At 46.2% G+C, this 17,347-nt stretch overlaps 2 protein-coding genes across 7 annotated transcripts in view; one reads left to right on the forward strand and one right to left on the reverse strand.

The window, feature by feature from the left end:
- Window positions 1-2,936, reverse strand: part of TRAPPC9 (trafficking protein particle complex subunit 9) — a 468,020-nt gene extending 465,084 nt beyond the window's left edge. For 2 of the 6 annotated variants that reach the window (XM_052703589.1, XM_052703588.1), the window contains exons 1-2: window positions 2,663-2,817; window positions 1,270-1,870 (exon numbers count right to left, since the gene is read on the reverse strand). In XM_052703589.1, the coding sequence (XP_052559549.1) occupies window positions 1,270-1,853 (584 nt within the window). In that variant the 5' untranslated portion in view covers window positions 1,854-1,870; window positions 2,663-2,817. Of the gene's footprint in view, window positions 1-1,269; window positions 1,871-2,662; window positions 2,818-2,850 lie in introns of those variants that run through there. The other 4 variants (XM_052703585.1, XM_052703584.1, XM_052703586.1 and 1 more) reach the window with 4 other exon arrangements.
- Window positions 2,937-8,581: 5,645 nt separating this feature from the next.
- Window positions 8,582-12,082, forward strand: CHRAC1 (chromatin accessibility complex subunit 1). The gene is made up of 3 exons (XM_052703602.1): window positions 8,582-8,770; window positions 8,952-9,078; window positions 11,020-12,082. Exons 1-3 carry the CDS (start codon window positions 8,597-8,599, stop codon window positions 11,163-11,165), a joined length of 447 nt encoding a protein of 148 aa, XP_052559562.1. The 5' UTR covers window positions 8,582-8,596; the 3' UTR covers window positions 11,166-12,082.
- The last annotated feature ends 5,265 nt before the right edge of the window (window positions 12,083-17,347 follow it).

A 17,347-nucleotide genomic window follows, 5' to 3' on the forward strand; every position in this document is an offset into this window, starting at 1 on the left:
AAGATATGATCAAACGACACAACAAATTCTGAGACTCTAGCAAAGACTTGGCAAACTGGAACACAAAATCTTGGTGATTAAGTTATCACATTCATTCAAAACGCATCCTAATGAAAGCCAACATTCTGAAAGGGGCCACCTAGTCTACAAAATGCTGCTGCCCATACAGAGTACAAAAAACAGTAACAACAACTAACACTACCAATGAACGTTGGGTATAGCATTGTTAGGAGATAATTCTTTACTGTGAAGGTGAGACACTGGAATGGGCTGAAGTATGTCACCTCCTTGGAAGCATTGAAGGCCAGGCTTGATGGGGCTCTGAGCAACCTGGTCTAGAAGGAGGTGTCCCTGCCTATAGCAGGGGGTTGGAATTAGGAGATCCTAAAGGTCCCTTCCAACCCATACCATTCTATAATTCTAACTAATCAGAATACCCACAGAGCAGCTAATGTAGGGAACAACATGGGCTAATGAATTAGAGCAAGTTCAACTGTGTGAACTTGCTCCAGAAGCCCTGGAGCAGAAGAGAAGGGTACTGTGGGCCCTTCAACACGTAAAAGGTATTATTTTCATGCACGTTATGTATCCTGATAGGATGTGCACTCCCCTCTCTTCTCTGATATCAAAGGAACAAAGATGGTTGAGTCCACCCTTTGGATTTGACTTCAAGTAATGGAGCCAAACAAACTTTGCACCTACCTACATGCAGAGGCCACAAATATTAATTCCTAACACCACAACTATGTAACACACAGATCTGAAAGTTGAGTGAGCACATGATTAAGGGAAGATGTGATGGGAGGAGGAAAAAAAACTGTAACAGGGAAAACCCAAGTTCTTCTCACAGCTGTGAAAAGAACAATAGCAAAATGTGGCGGGTCAAAACTATCAAATAATAAAGTAAAAATGAAAGACAAGGAAAAATGTTGAACTTAAGAAACCAAGATAAAAAGATATAAAATTACTTTAATTGATGTAAATTGAGTGTTGTTAATTACACTGTATATCTGCAAACCCTTTGAATCCTTCCTCAAAACCTCTCACTGTAAAAGAATCTGTCAAACATCTCCTGTGACATCTTCCTCCTACTTAGCCTCATAAATTATTTAAATGCATATACATACTGAAAACATCAAATGAAGTCAGACCACAAAAATTAAATTATATTAAACAGCAGCAGTATCTATTCTTTCATACAAGAAGATACGAGCACAACATTTACTGCACCTCTTTGTCTCTTCTAGCAGGCTTGTTCTAGCTGCTTACCTACTGTCTGTGTCCAGCCCTACAAAATCCTTCTTCTCAAAAGGAACGCAGAGCAGCGGGATCTTGTCTCCAGACTTATCAGTGGCTCTGTCAAGCCGCTTAGACTCCAACACAATGAAGAGGGATTCGATGAAATCTTCTATTCTCTTCTCCACAGTTTCACATTCATCATAACTGGGGTAAAACGCCACATCTGTGCGGGGCTGCTCTGCAATCTCTCCTTGAAGTCCGAAGACAAACAGCCGGGAATCATAGAGCGTAGAGCCATACATTTCCTTCTGAAGATGGAACTTCTCAAACGTCTGAGGCCAGTCCTTGGCAGAAGAACAGTCTGTGATAGTTATCAGCCCCACAACTTTGCGGTGCGTCTGAAAATCCCCCCATTCGTTGTTCTCGGGGGGATAATGGTGCCTGTAGCGGATGTACAGCACGCGCTGGGAGTCGCGCACATTGACTTGGCTCACGGCTGAAATCCGCTTGTAGATCCTAAAAAAGCTCTCTTCTGGTACAATGCCGATGGGCTGGACCACAACCAGGAGAGTCTGATGATCCTCAGCACACTGCATGTAGTCAGGAACACTCATTTTGCACCAACTGCAGGCTAGCAAGAGATAAATGAGTATTATTTAACACTCAGAAGCATACACAGCCGCCGAATAAAGGTGGGGCTTTGTCACAAAGATCATATAATTGTTTGAGAACTGGAAGGGGATCCTTAAAGGTCACCTCGTCCAACTCCCCTGCAGTGAACAAGGACATCTACAGCTACATCAGGGCGCTCAGAGCTCCATCCAGCCCAATCTCAAGCACTGTATATTATGCGGTGCTTTAAACCACCACCAAAAAACACCTGTGCTTTTGTTTTTGGTTTTTTTTTTTTTTAGCCAGATCATTCCACACATGTCCACAAAAGCCAAAGCAGCACACGGGACAACACTGCCGTGGGGCCATGGAGGAAATGCTGATCTCTTCAGCATAGACTTCCCTGAGCCTCACGCTCTGCAGTCAGCCTCCCGGAGGCACCGTGAGGAGGTACGCAGCCCTGCGTGCGGTGGGATGTCGACTACCAAACAACGAGAACAGCCAAACCTCACACATCCGTGCTTTCGAAAGGATCAGGAACATTAGGTCCGAAGTATTCATTACTGAGAATAAAGGGGTTATTTCCTCAAAGTTCAGCAGAAGGGCCATAAGAATAGTTTGGATTTCAATATCTGGGATTCCTTCCCCCCCGAGTTATCACAAACCGCATTTCTGTGGCTGCGCCCGAGCCCTGTATTGCTCCGTGCCTCCCAGCCACGGGGATCTGCCGGCTACAGAGCTGCACCCACCACCAGGAACAAGCAGCACAGCTGTCAGCTGACACCACACGAACAAGGAAAGAGGCTCGAACCCTTTCTAACATCAGAAAGAAGGCGTTTTGCTGGGCGATCCGCCGCTTCCCACCCCGCATCCCGTAAGGAAAGGGAGCTAAGGGGCAGAGTGAGGTGAAGGGGGGCGTCCAAGGGGTTGGAGAGGGGGGAGAGAGAGGCGCAGCCGCCTCAGGGTCCCGCGCTGAGGGGAGCGGAGGGGCGCACTCACAGCCGGGACAGGAGCCGCCCCCTCCTGCTGCCGCCGGACGCGAGGGACGGGCGGCGGCGGAACTGACGGCAATGGGCGCCCGCGGGGCGGCGCATGCGCGGAGCGGGAGCACTGGGGTTGCCGCGCTTTGCGCCTCCTGTGATGGTTGTCAATTACGAGAGGGTCTAAGTTTCTGAATTTACTATTATGCAGAAGATTGCAGTCTTATTTATTGACAGACAATTAGTAGGAGTAGGGCAGACTCCGCAAGAAGAAGACTGGAGAAAATGACTTGCATTACCTGTTCGTTTAGAAAGTATAAGTCTTCAAATTTCCTATAATATACAATTTTAAAATTAGTTTCTGCACGAACATTCCAGGGATATAAAAATTAAGGGCTTTGACGTGATAATTAATAGTGAGATTCCTCGAAGCTCACAATTAGTTATGGGCACCTCAGTACAGAAAGGACATGGAGGTGCTGGAGCAGGTCCAAAGGAGGGCAGCAAGGCTTGTGAGGGGCTTGGAGAATATGGCCTATGAGGAGAGACTGAAGGAACTGGGGCTGTTCAGTCTGGGGAAAAGGAGGCTGAGGGGAGACCTTATTGCTCTCTGCCAATATCTGAAAGGTGCTTACAGCGAGAGCGGGGCTGCTCTGTTCTCACTGGTGACAGGTGACAGGACGAGGGGAAATGGCCTCAAGTTGTGCCACAGAATCACAGAATGGCCTGGATTGGAAGAGACCTCAAGGATCATGAAGCTCCAAAAGCTCCAACCCCCTGACACAAACAGGGCCACCAACCTCCCCATTTAATACCACACCAGGCTGCCCAGGGCCCCATCCAAGCTGGCCTTGAACACCTCCAGAGATGGGGCATCCACAGCCTCTCTGGGCAGCCTGTTCCAGCACCTCACCACTCTCATAGTAAAGAAGATAAAGGGTAAGTTTAGGTTCAATATCAGGAAGAACTTATTCACAGAAAGGGTTGTTAAGCACTGGAATAGGCTCCCCAGGGAGGTGGTTGAGTCACCATCCCTGGATGTGTTTAAAAACCATTTGGATGTGGTGCTCAGGGACATGATTTAGCAGAGGGTTGTTAGAGTTAGGGTAGTGTGGTGAGGCTGTGGTTGCACTTGTTGATCTTTAAGGTCTTTTTCAACCTGAGCAATTCTATGATTCCATAAGGATACTTACTTTGTTGTAAGTGCATTGCTGGGGAAAGATACAGAATCTGAGAAGGGTCACTTGGATCACAGACTTACCTCCAACCCCCAAACATTAAATATAAATGTAGATAAATGAATGTCCTTAACAATTATTTTATCATCTTGATACAGATATATTTCTCCCTGATGGCACACAAGTGTCAGTGAAGGAGGAATGGAGCTGTCAGCTGGATGTCTCTATGTATGATGCACGGTATTTATTAGCTTTACAGATGCACTGCAGATGAAAACACAAGGGACATACTACAAACTTATTTGCACACCAGTGATCTACTGGCTATAAGGAGAGACAGAAGTTAACACTCAGCAACCACATCTGCTTCTGTAAGTTTCACCTAGTGTATATAGATATAAATATACAGATATATGTCTTACTGTGCACTGGGAATAAACATGTCCTATAATCTTTTCCTCACTTCAGTAGTTTGTTCCTAATCCATAGTCACAAAGGAGAGCAAAGACACACATTTGTAGCTGCCACCAGCTTGTTCAACACGCTACTATTTTTCCCTATAAAAGACAAACCTGCTGCCACTCCATTCCCCACGGAGCAGTTTGCCCCAAGTATTTATCCATTTATCAAGACAGATCATCAAACAATACACATTTATTTATTTGTTTGTTCTGGATTTTTTTAATCTGGATTCCTCAGAAAGGAAAATTCTGTGGTCTGTTCTTGCAGGACTCCCCTACCACCTCTGTTACTCAGCCAAAACAGAGCACGTGAAAGAAGCCCTCAGCCTCAGTTTCCAAATCCTTGGACGTGGGAGGGTTTTCAGCCTCTGTCTGTGATCTTTGAGTGCAGATGCTTATTGGAATAGAAAGGGGCATATAACTTAAAGATATTGGCACTCTCAACACAGTAATTTCAATAGGATTAGCAGTTATTTGAAGGTTGTGGACAAGCAGGTTCATTTAGATGTCTTCCTATAACTGGTATAAGTAAATTCAACGTGAATTTAGAGATAGTACAGATTCTCTGGATTTCAGGCAAAATGTGAAGCTAGGAAGCTGCACATATCTTTGGGGAGGCAAGACAGGTGCATTCAAACTGGCTAAATTTAGGTATGAGGGATGTACAAGGGGCATTTTCAAATAAAGAAAATCACTTTTTCATTCACAGATTCTCACAGAGAAATGATAGTTACATTCATTTCTCCCCTACTGATGTGAATACAAATTGGGTGGAAAATGCCTATATTGCATTTGGTTATGATATCAATGGTACAAAAGCACACTAAAGATTTGGTCTCATTAATACTGCCACGACTCATTAATACAGTTACGACTCTTCCCTGTAGCATTGGCCAGAGGGGGTTTTGGAAACACTTTTTGACATTGTTGGATTCAATATCCTTGTGGTCCCTTCCAACTCAAAATATTCTATTGTTCTAGTTCAGCTCAGCAGTGTTTTGTTGTTTCACTTCTTCCTTATGAGACACACACACAAAGTGATGACAGCTTGTATCAATTAAATAAGATAGTTATTGCTAAATGTAAATTGGAGTAGTTAATATTTTATTGTCTCTGGGAGATAATTGGATTGTGGCTCTGTAAACATAAGAGTGTAGAGTTTTGACGTTACCATTAAGCTACTCAGTCTCCTGAGATCCTCCAGGATGAGTTAATTCCAAGTGGTGGAGAAACTGAAGAGAAGTTGCTTACATGTGTGTATCTCACTGTCAGAGTAATGTCAACTGTTTCCACAAGGTGTCACAAGACTACAAGGATCAAACAAACCGAGCCTGATAGATATGTATACAGCATCATCGTACGTAACACTTCAGTTTGGATATAATCTACAGAGTGATTTCACCAGTGCTGTAATCTCGAATGAATTAAGCAGTCCAAGATGTTTTGATTGTTGTTATTTAACTGTAAAAGTTGTCTTCAAAAACGGTAATGCTGGACCCAAAGCCAATGAACATATATTGCTGTACTATCCCTGTACTAAGGTGCTGACAACTGTTAAAGGTGCCAGCTTCCCTTAAAAATCAATATCATCTGTATTAAAGCCTTATCCATATATACTTGCAAATTCTGCATCAGCTTGTAATATCATGTTAACAAATTCCTTGTATTTTCTGTTCCAGGAACATCCCTTTCTGCCCTGAATTCCGACTGATTATTATTGCACATTATTGCAAAAGCTTCCATTCTCCCCTCTAATGCTAAATAGTGATCAAATTAGCAGTATTGGTAGATTTCTCCAATACATATGAAAAACATACTGTTTGTAAAGCGCACAGCAAAGTCCTGATTAAAACCATTAGTGAGTGTTAAACAACTCCTGGTGGGAGTACAGCAGCTCTTAGCAGACAGGCACACACCACTTCCTGGCTCTAATGGTTCTGGAATCAAATCATAGACTCATAGAATCATTAAGGTCAGAAAGGACCACTAAGATCAAGTCATAGAATCATAGACTCATAGAATGCCCTGGGTTGAAAAGGACCCCAGTGATCATCCAATTTCAACCCCTGTCATATGCAGGGTCACCAGCCACCAGACCAGGCTGCCCAGAGCCACATCCAGCCTGGTCTTGAATGCTTCCAGGGATCCACAACCTCCTTGGTCAACCTGTTCCAATGTGTCTCCACCCTCTGTGTGAAAGACTTCCTCGTGTGTAACATCACTACCCACAGCCCTCAGTGCCACGTCTCCATGTTTCTTGAGCGCCCCCATGGACAATGACTTCACCACTTTCCTGGGCAGTCTGTTCCATTGCTTGACTGATATCAGAGAAGAAATTCCTCCTAATATCTAACTTGAACCTATCCAGCACGACTTAAAGCCATTATCGTTCATCCTATCACTAGCTATCTGGGAGAAGCATTGCATGGGGTAGTTGTGACCAATGTGCAGGACCAGGCACTTACTCTTGTTAAAGCTCACATCGCTGGCCTCACCTGATCAATCCAGCCTACCCGCATCTTTGCAGAGAAGGAGTTGGGGGTCCTAGTGGATGAAAAACTGAATATGAGCCAGCAGTGTGATCTTGCAGCTTAGAAGACCAATCGTATCCTGGGCTCCATCAGAAGAGAGGTGGCCAGCAGGGACAGGGAGGTGACTGTCCTCTCTGCTCTGTTCTCGTGAGGCCCCATCTGGAGTACTGTGTCCAGGCCTGGGGTTCCCAATACAGGAAACATGTGGAGCTGTTGGAGAGGGTCCAGAGGAGGGCATCAAAGATGATCAGAGGGCTGGAGCACCTCTCCTACGAAGACAGGCTGAGGGAACTAAACTTGTTTAGCCTGGAGAAGAGAAGCCTGTGGGATGACCTCATTGCAGTCTTCCAGTATTTAAAAGGGGATTACAAACAGGAAGGGAATCAACTGTTTACTCGGGCAGATAGTGGTAGGACAAGGGGGAATGGTTTTAAGCTCAAGGAGGGAAGATTTAGATGAGATGTCAGGGGGAAGTTCTTCATAGAGAGTGGTGAGGTGCTGGAACAGGCTGCCTGGAGAGTCTGTGGATGCTCCATCCCTGGAGGTGTTCAAGACCAAGTTGGATGGGGCCCTGGGCAACCTGGTCTGGTACCAGATCTATAGGTTGGTGACCTCTGGCAGAGGGGCTGGAGAATTGATGATCCTTGTGGTCCCTTCCATCCCAATCCATTTTATGATTCTGTGATTCTGTGATCCCTCTGAAGGACCTTCCTACCCTCAGGCAGATTGACACTTCCTCCTAATTTGGTGTCATCTGCAGACTTACTGAGGATGCCCTCAGTCCCCTCATCTAGGTCATCAGTAAGGTTATTAAACAGGGCTGGCCCCAGCACAGACCCCTGGGGAACATCACTTGTGACTGGTCGCCATTCGGATTTAACCCCATTCACCACCGCTGAGCCCAGCCAGGCAGCCACATTGTACCCAGCAAGTTGTGCACCCATCCAACCCACGGGCTGCGGTTCCTCCAGAGCACTGTGGGCAACGGTGCTGAGGCGCAGGCACACCGACCCACAGCCATTCCCCATCCGCCTGGCCAACCCCACACTGCCTTCAGCCGAACGCAGAGCGTAGGTGCTACGTATGTGGGGAAGGCATTAATAAAGTCACCGCCGCCATCATTTGTTCATAGTTTACTTATGCTCTCCACACCAAACACGCCTCCAAGTGCCAGGATACCAGGCAGCTACTGGACTGCAGGAGCTGAAGAGGCGTTTAGCAACCTGTAATTACACTCATGACTCTGTAGCCGCCGGCCTCTACTTGGATTATATTTAGGAAGAGCCTATTTGCCATAAAAAACGAGTTCCCAGCGCCCGAGTGCCAGCGCCGGGACGAGACCGGCGCGGAGGGTCTGCCCCGCGTCGCATCGGGGCCCGGGGCGAGGAACCGCCACCCCGCAGCACAGAGCGGGCAGCGGACGAGCGCGGCGCACCACGGGGCTCGTAGTCCTCCGGCCGCTCGGCCGGCGCGCGGCCTCACGGGAGTTGTAGTCCCGCCGCTTCCTCCCGCCGGCGGCGCGCGGGGCCTTCTGGAGGCCGCGGACTACAGCTCCCAAGGGGCCGTGCTGCGGAGGCCGCCCATTTCTCGCTGGGATGAGGGGTGAAAGGCCGCGGCCGCTTCGGGGGGGCAAAATGGCGACCAGATTGAGCGGCGGAGAGAATCGGCTGGTGTCACTGCCGCTGTCGCGCATCCGCGTCATCATGAAGAGCTCGCCGGAGGTGTCCAGCATCAACCAGGACGCGCTTTTCCTCACCGCTAAGGCCACGGTAGCGTCTCCCGCCCTCCCTCCCCTCTGGGCCGGGCGGGCTCTCGGTTGCGCCTCTTCGCTCAGCGCTACCGCGTCCAGCGCCTTGCATGCGTGCTGTTAAATGTGGCACTCGTGCCTTTGATCGGGGGTTTAACTGCCACCTGTATATCCGGATCTGTATTATTTGCTTTACATTTTAGGAGCTTTTCGTTCAGTATTTGGCGTCGTACTCCTACAAACACGGCAGAGGCAAGGAGAAGAACGCCCTCACGTACAGCGACCTGTCTCACACTGCAGAAGAGTGTGAAACCTTTCAGTTCCTTGCAGGTATCTGCAGAGCAGAGCAGCGGTAATCCTGTGTGTAAATTTGAAGACGGAGTTTTGATTTCATTGGATTGTTTTGTGAGGGCACTGTTCTCCTGCTGGTTATTATTCTCCTATTATATGTAGACAAAAAAAAAAAAAAAGCCCCAACCATATAGCTAAAGGCTTAATGGCAGGGTTGGGAATGGTCAGGCTGAACTGTTGCCCTGAAAAGTTCAGCATTGCTCCCCTTAATTCAGCACACTAATGTCTTCGTAGTCAGCGTGCTAAATCCAGGCTCAGGGTGGTGACACACTGGAACAGGTGCCCAGTGCGGTTCTGAATGCGCCTCCCTGGAAGTATTCAAGGCTGGATGGGACTTTGAGCAACCTGATCTAGTGGGAGCTGTCCCTGCCTGTAGCAGGGGAGCTGGAACTGGAATGATCTGAAACGTCCCTTCCAACCCAGATCATTCTGTGATTCATTAACATCCTGGTGTTGCCAAGCTTTTCTTTTACCACCTAGGAAAACTCATGGCTACGTAAATAAAAAGAAACAAGCTCCTAAGGATTCACACTTAAGTTTAAGTGAGAGCACAGAAGGTCCTGTTCACCGAGTGGATGTCAGTCTGCAACGCTTTAGCCACTCCTGCTTCTGCTGTCATCTGTGCTAAGGGCCTTATAAAAAGACGTGCAGTTTTTGGAGCAGGTACAGAGGAAGGCCACAAAGATGTCAAAGGGCTGAAGCACCTCTTTTTATCAAGAAAGGTCGAGGGAGTTGGGCTTGTTTAGCTTGGAAAAGGGAAGGCTTCAGAGATACCTCATTGCAGCCTTCCAGTACTTAAAGGGAGCTTACAAGCAGGAGGGAGACTGACCTTTTTACATGGTCTCATAGTGATAGAACAAGGGGGAATGATTTTAAACTAAAAAAGAGGAGATTTGGATTAGATATTAGGAGGAATTGTTGTTGTTTTTTTTTTTTTTTACTCAGAGGGCAGTGAGGTACTGGAACAGAGAGCCCAGAGAAACTGTGGGTGCCTCATCCCCAAAAGGGTTCAAGGCCAGGTTGGGTGGGGCCCTGGGCAGCCTGAGGTGCTGGGTGGCAACTGTACCCGTGGCAGAGGGTTGGAACAAGATAGACTTTTAAGGCCTCTTCCAACCGAAGCCATTCTGTGATTGAAATCTAACTCATAAGCTACATTACTGAAAACATTTATGGACAGGGATTTCTCTGGTGTTGCAAAATTATACCAGGGTAATTAGTGCTTAGGATATTGCCGTAAGCACTTCTGACATGCCAACGATCCCATTTAAAAGCTTTAAGCCTGTGAAACAAGACCTAAAAAAGATGTGACAATTTACATGGCTCTAAAATCATGCATTTAAATCTCTAAGTCCTGTTTCCTGAAAAGGATGCATCATATGGTTCCTCTCCCTTTTAATGTACATATTTACATCTGAACGCACATGTGCATGCACGCTTTTCTCTTGTAGTTGGAACTTATTGGTAACGTTTCGCTCTGAAAAGGCATGGACATAGGATACAGGGGGGAAATGAGTTATTTGTAGCCTGGCTTTTCTCAGGGCTCCTTGTTTTGCCTTGTCTCAGGGCCATCGTTACTGCCCTGAATGAGCATCTTACCTGAATACAGAAATCAGTTTTCTACAGGACACAAGTAAGGCAGCTGTCCTATTGAATCTGTCAAAGGCTGTTGAGTCATTGAGCATTCCATTTAAAATCAAACAAATAATGTTACTTGTAATTAGAAAAAAGGAATTATCCATTTCCACTTACGATACATTGTATGTCAGGCTAACTCAACAGGTCATTAACTGTGTTAGTTGGTTTTGTTTTGTTTAGTGGTATTCAGTCCCTTCCAACCTGTGCGATTCTGTATGAACGCAACATTATGAAAGAGGCAGTGTAAGCACTTATACTGACTAAAAGAGCCATTCTCCCTTCCAGATATCTTGCCAAAGAAAATCCTAGCTAGCAAATATCTAAAAATGCTTGAAAAAGAGAAGCGAGATGGAGAACTGGGGAAATGTGATGAAGAGGACGACGAAGAAGAGGAGGATGATGAAGCTGTGGATGAAGCTGTTGGATCTTAAGGCTAGTGAAGAGCTACTTCATAGTTGATCCATTTTCTATTGTATAAAGGATGTTATTTTTGTGACTGAGAATCCAGATGCTGGATATATTTATACACTGAGCCATCTGCTTTTGCTCTAAGAAGTTGAAAAATTGAACTGTGTATTTCCTGAAGAATGGAATTATTCCCCCAGAAACATGGTGGCAAGAGAAGCACTAATGTAAATGTGGCAGCAGAACTTGCTCAGATGACCGAAAATGACTTCTTCAGACAATCATTATCCAAACGTACAATTCCTTACGGGCAGCTCTCAGTCCAAAAGCTCTCTTGCTCTTTAAAAGGGAGCTCTTCCCCAGTTTGTGTTTCTCAGGTGAGGGGAGGGTTTTTACCCAGGATCTGCTGCTCCTAGTCCTCGTCTGCTTGAGGAGCCAGTAAGTGATCCAACCCTTCCACAGCTTTCTGGAACAGTGGCAGGACATTAGTAGTGGACCAAGCCCAATTTTGATAAGTGTTCTGTTTTGGTTTTGATTTAGCTTTAAAAAGAAAAAAGTAATAAAGCTCTTGCTGTAATGGAGCCTAAACTGGCACGTCTGCCATTTACAGAAACTGAGTAGAGGACGAGAGCCATTCCAACAGGGAATGTGTTTCAGCAGCTGTGGTGATGAGCAGTAGAAGCCATCGATGGTAACGTAAATGTGTACAGGAGCTTTTCTCTGCAGTCAGTTCTTCACGCCTGCGGTTTGTCCGCGGCGCTCTAACAAAGCATGAGTTGATTGAAGTCTGTTAAATGTGGATTGTTGAGAGTGAGCAACCCTTTCCCACTCGAGTGACAGAGCTGCGTGGCTGAATTTTCTTTGTTTTTTACTTTACAAACAACTGTCCTGTGTACAACTTTATATGCGACTTTTTACAATAAATATTTTTAGGAAAAAGTGACAGAGGTGCAGAACCTTCCTGCAGTTTTTTTCCAGCTTCAGTTTACCATAGAACAAAACTGTATTGTGTCAGGAAGGGTGCAATGAGTGCTACGTGATGTTTTACCTGTTGAGAGATCCCCACGTGGGTATGCAGAACTGTGCTGTTGTTGAAAGGGTTGAGGTTTTTTGTTTCTGTAATCATTAAAAGTGTATGGAGAGCTGTGGGAAACTGACAGTTGAGCACTGTGTGTTTGGGGTGGGAGATGTCTGCAGTAAGGTATGTACATTATGAACAGTGATTTTCTCAGCACTTGGGTAGCTAACACTTGCCAGCTTTGGGGGAACAGAAGCAGTTTCTTTCTCCCTAGAAGAAAGTTGCATGGTAAACCTATAGCATAAACAAGGTATGGGGCAGCAAGGTGAAACAGAGGTGGATTCAAAAACTGCTGTTCACCATGATGGTTGTGTTGAAAAGTCACAGAAGAACAGCCTAATTGTGGAGCTTAAGCTCTTGGTTAAGTCACTGCTGCACTACCTGATCCACAGTTAGGTGGGTCATGACCTATGAATCAGAAACCCAAACCAGCCCCCAGCAAAGATGTCACCATACTGAGCACACACATCTTGAGGGAAAGACAGCAGGACCGATGAGCTTTAGGGCAAATGTGCTTGTATTTACTAGCGTGGTTTTAGAGCAGCATTTTCCATCATCGGTTCTTTGGAGCTGACCCAGTTATCCATCGTGCCTCTCACATGAGCCAGTCATGGTGCTGTGCAGGGGGTCTAAAGGAAGATATCAGTCACTTGCCCAAAGCTGCCATCTTGAGCCTGGCGAGGAGGCTCAGCACGGTCAGCCACCTTCTGCAGGTTGTAAACCAACACTACGATTGAGCGCCCAGTGGCACAGCAGGAGCCATGGTGCTTTGGGACTGAAGGAAAACAAAGTTCTCTGGGGACGTGTTAGATGGTGGCCAGTTGCATGAGGGTCACTTTTGTGAGACCTGAAGTGGGAAATTCTGCCACAGAATTAAGAGGCTGCTCCAGTGCTTGCTCAGTAGCAGTGTATTTTGCTGCTGAAGGCTATTAGCCACATACCTGGGCTATGGTCGCAGATGGGCAGAGGTGTCCCTGGCCACAGGTGGTCTGCACTTGGTCATCCTGAAAGCTATCCTCATTTATAGCTGATAGGAATGTGGCCTTGCTGCCTCAGACCTGTAGCCTAAGCCTGAGGTGGTCCAAGCTGCTTGGGAATAGCTAGCAACGAACCATGGTCTTGTAGCATACCCAGTGTTTGTTCCACTGCGGAACATGCAGCAAAACTGAAGCACTTCTGCTACTGTGACTTGGGTTGATGCAGTCTCTTTTAGCCTCCACAGAAGGAACACATTCTCCGTGACAGTGCTATGCTATTCCTTTAGGTGCTACAAGGCTGTGACCAAGGCCTCCTGAGCCATATCTGTCCCTGTCTCGTATGAGAAAGGTCATTATAAAATGGCTGAAGCTCAAACAAGATGAGCCATCCTAAGTGGGCTTTCATTAGGAGATGCTTTGCTTTTCTTCTCATTTTTCCAAGAATTGATTTTGAAAGTTTGCAGTTGTTGAATGTTTCTGCCCTGCAGGGAAGGCAGCTGCAAGGCAGGAAGCTGACAGTACTTCTCAGGGTATCTTGGCCTCTTTGAAGCGTTCAGAGATTTTGGACAGCAGAACACATGCTGGGGGATGGAAGCTTTCCAGAATGAGCGCTATTATGTCCGTATTTTTGGTTTCCTTCCTGCAACACAAGCATGGAAGATTCTCCCCAGCACGCCCAGGCTGCTCAAAGGCAATGAAGCTCCCATCTTTCTCAGCTTGCAAAAATGCCATAAGGACTGTGGTTACCAAGTATAAATCACTGTATTTCATCCCTCTTAGAAGTTTCCTGTGGGCTGATGAACAAGCTCTGGGCAATTAGCAAGGCCACAAGAACTTGAACACCCTTCTGTATTAATTCCACCAGAGACCTCTATGGGGACTTCATAGCTGCCACAGTTTGCCACAACCAACTGCAGCCTCACATCTGCTCAAGCCTTTCCCTATGAGCCTTGCTTGACACAGAGCAAGCTTGCATCTGCTTCAAAGTAGCGTTTCAAATCTAAGGGGAACACAGAGTTCTGCCTGAAATGGGAGGGACAGCTGTGAGTATTTCCTACTATTGAATAAAACGAGTCTGGTCTGCAGGGCTGGGCTGTGTTGGAACTCAAGAGAACTCTGCTATCCTCCTGACTTGATACTTCACTGTAACAGAGAGCTTACTTCGTTTAAGACCTGGGTGCTGTAGGTATGAAGTCAGAACAGAACGAAAAGCAGCAGCACCTTCAGGCAAGTGCTATCCAAAGCAACAGCCTTCCATATGTTATTCCAGGACAACTTAGGAGGCATTACGCTAACAGCAGTCCATAATGAACTCTTCTGGAAAGCAACAGAAGCAGAGGAGCGCCCACAGAAACATCTGAAACACATCCAAAGGGTTCAATGCAGAAGAGATCACTGGGACCAGGCACTGTGGCTCTTCTAGAACACATCCTGTCTCATCTCACAAAATATGGGTTACAATTTGAAAAGGCTCAGTGCGGTGTACTATGAGGATCTCTGCTCAGCCTTGAATCTGTCACTGGGACTTGGAACTGCTTCTGAGCTACAGATGGAAGCCACTGATGGCTTTGGATTAAGTTCAATAAAAATACATCAAACTATGTTGTAAAGATGAGAAATTTTATTTTATTGACATACTATGAGGCAAAACAAAATTGACACCATACAAAATAACTTTATAAAATATCATTCACATCATTATTTTGTCAGGAATTACAGCATTCTGAGCTTGTTACGAGTCTTAATGTTTTGAGGTGAGAAACACTATGCTAAGTCTTTAGTATTAGTTGTATATATACAGTAAGAAACCAAAACAGAAACTGTTAGGTTTTTCATGAGTTTATTGCAAAAGTAGTGCAAACTATTTTACCTTGCAAGCTGTAAAACAAACTTGGAAGAGGACCCACCTAAGCTTAAGAACGTGACAATAAATGTTCAACTTCACAGCCTCTGAAGCTTCCTTCAAAAGCTCTCAACAAAAATTCCCCACCTCTGCATGTTTTTAGGTTTTCACTGACTCGGAAACAAAGCAGCAGAAGATGCACCCACACCAGCAAGAGGCCGCAGGGAGCGGGGCACACCGCAAGGAACACGGCACACCGCAGGGAGCGGGGCACACCGCAGGGAGCGGGGCACACCGCAGGGAGCGGGGCACACCGCAGGGAGCGGGGCACACCGCAGGCAGCGCCGCACACCGCAGGCAGCGCCGCACACCGCAGGCAGCGCCGCACACCGCAGGCAGCGCCGCACACCGCAGGCAGCGCCGCACACCGCAGGCAGCGCCGCACACCGCAGGCAGCGCCGCACACCGCAGGCAGCGCCGCACACCGCAGGCAGCGCCGCACACCGCAGGCAGCGCCGCACACCGCAGGCAGCGCCGCACACCGCAGGCAGCAGCTCTCCACAAAGCCAGAGGTTGGGAAGCACGGCCGAGCCGCCTCAGAACGTGGACCAACAGGGCAAGCTCAGGCTGTTGGGCTTCCCTCGTTAATCAGCTGCCTCCTCTCCGCACTCGAAAGAGTCAAGAAAGCGGTACAACAGATTCACCATTCAGAACATCTACTGCCTGTTGTAGGAATACAGCATCCTTTTCCTGAAGCCTACGTAAAGCAACGTCCTCGTGGTCCCCCCTCCCCGCTGCATTCGCAATGCAGGGCAACCCCCGTCCATGCAACCAAGGCAGGACACGACATCCTACGAGCGGAACAGAAAACACTACTGGGGTCCCCCAAAGCAAACAGGTAGCTGGTCGTCTACTACAAAAACAAAAGCAAACAAATGCTACATGAAAAATGTTAAAGGAACAAAATGCAGCATATTCAGGCTCTTTATTTTTTTTTCTTGAGGTACCTATATAAATATTACCTTCTGCCCAAAGTACTATCTGTTCTGTTAAAAAACTAAAGTCCTTATCATGAGCCAATTGTAGGGCATACATTATTATTGAGAAAGTGCAACCATGCTGATAATTTATATGCAGCATATTAAAGGATGATTAGGCTTTAGAAAATATAGCTTAAGTATAGACCTGATGGAGCAGTTTTATAAAAACATTTAACAGAGGCATTTTCCTTTGTTCGAGTCTCTCTGCAGCAGAAAGCCTTAGGAAACACTTGGAAGTCCTGCCACCACGGAATGTCAGCACTTTTACAATCCCATACATCATTTTTCTTTACTAATTAAACTAAAGAGTACACAAGAGATTCGTCCCCCCACCCCCATATTAGGTATTGGTAAAAAGTTGATTGATTTTTTTTCCCCAACTTCAAAAAAAAAAAAAAAAAAAATAGTATATATCACAACTTAAATTTTCCAAAAAGGAATTATTATTTTTTTTTTAATGTAAAAAAGGTTCACGTAGTAGAAAAACCTATACAGAGTTGTAAACTGTTCCATAGAAAACTGTGGAAAAGTCGATGACATTTTATTCCCTTACCCACGCATCCTTCCATTTTATATACAGACGCACGCAGCTGTGCCACGTGTGTATATATATGCATTTGAATGGATACACAGAGGTACATCTCTAGGGTTGGGATTATATGTATCTCAAGGAGTTCTTTATTGGCTTTTTCTCTTTGCCTAGTTCTGCCGTGATACTGTACACGTGGATCTGACACTGAAAAATAACATTTGCTAAAGCTACTTTGCTGCTTTTTAAACTTTGTGGTTAAAATTCATTGGCTGTTCTTAATCAAGGACACGACCTTTGATTGTTATGCACTGGGAAAAAAAAAAACAAACACAAAGGCACGAAGGACACAACTCAAATACAACACTGTCGTCTGCGAAGAAGAAACCCAAAGGGTTTGGGTTGCGGAGGACAGCCTGTGCCGAGGGCGGCTGTCAAACGCGGTTTGGTCGCTTTTTGCCAATCTCATCTGAGACAATTTGAGTAAATAGCACCCAACTGTTTACATGAGGTAGATCCAAACGGACAAAGAAAGCTGGGTCCCCACTGCTTGGTTTGCCCCCAGTTCAAATGGTTTAAGGATCAGACATCGGGCGCAGGAAGGGCGAACGACGGCGCTATGTGAAGCAAGCACACACCTTGAGAAGAGTTTTTCCAACACCAAGTAAGTGTTAAGTCATCCTCCTCCTCCAGGCAGAGATCTCCTAACAGGGGGAGGGAGCACAACACATCCAACACAAA

This window comes from Tympanuchus pallidicinctus, unplaced genomic scaffold, assembly GCF_026119805.1.
Source record: "Tympanuchus pallidicinctus isolate F22 unplaced genomic scaffold, pur_lepc_1.0 scaffold5, whole genome shotgun sequence".
Taxonomy (NCBI): Eukaryota; Metazoa; Chordata; class Aves; order Galliformes; family Phasianidae; genus Tympanuchus; species Tympanuchus pallidicinctus.

What these genes read in the sequence shown, in the direction of transcription:
- CHRAC1 (XM_052703602.1), top strand. Translation starts at nt 8,597, where the DNA reads ATGAGGGGTGAAAGGCCGCGGCCGCTTCGGGGGGGCAAAATGGCGACC. An exon ending in TCCTCACCGCTAAGGCCACG is followed by an intron (nt 8,771 to 8,951) that starts GTAGCGTCTCCC and finishes TTTACATTTTAG; the next exon opens with GAGCTTTTCGTTCAGTATTT. An exon ending in AACCTTTCAGTTCCTTGCAG is followed by an intron (nt 9,079 to 11,019) that starts GTATCTGCAGAG and finishes TCTCCCTTCCAG; the next exon opens with ATATCTTGCCAAAGAAAATC.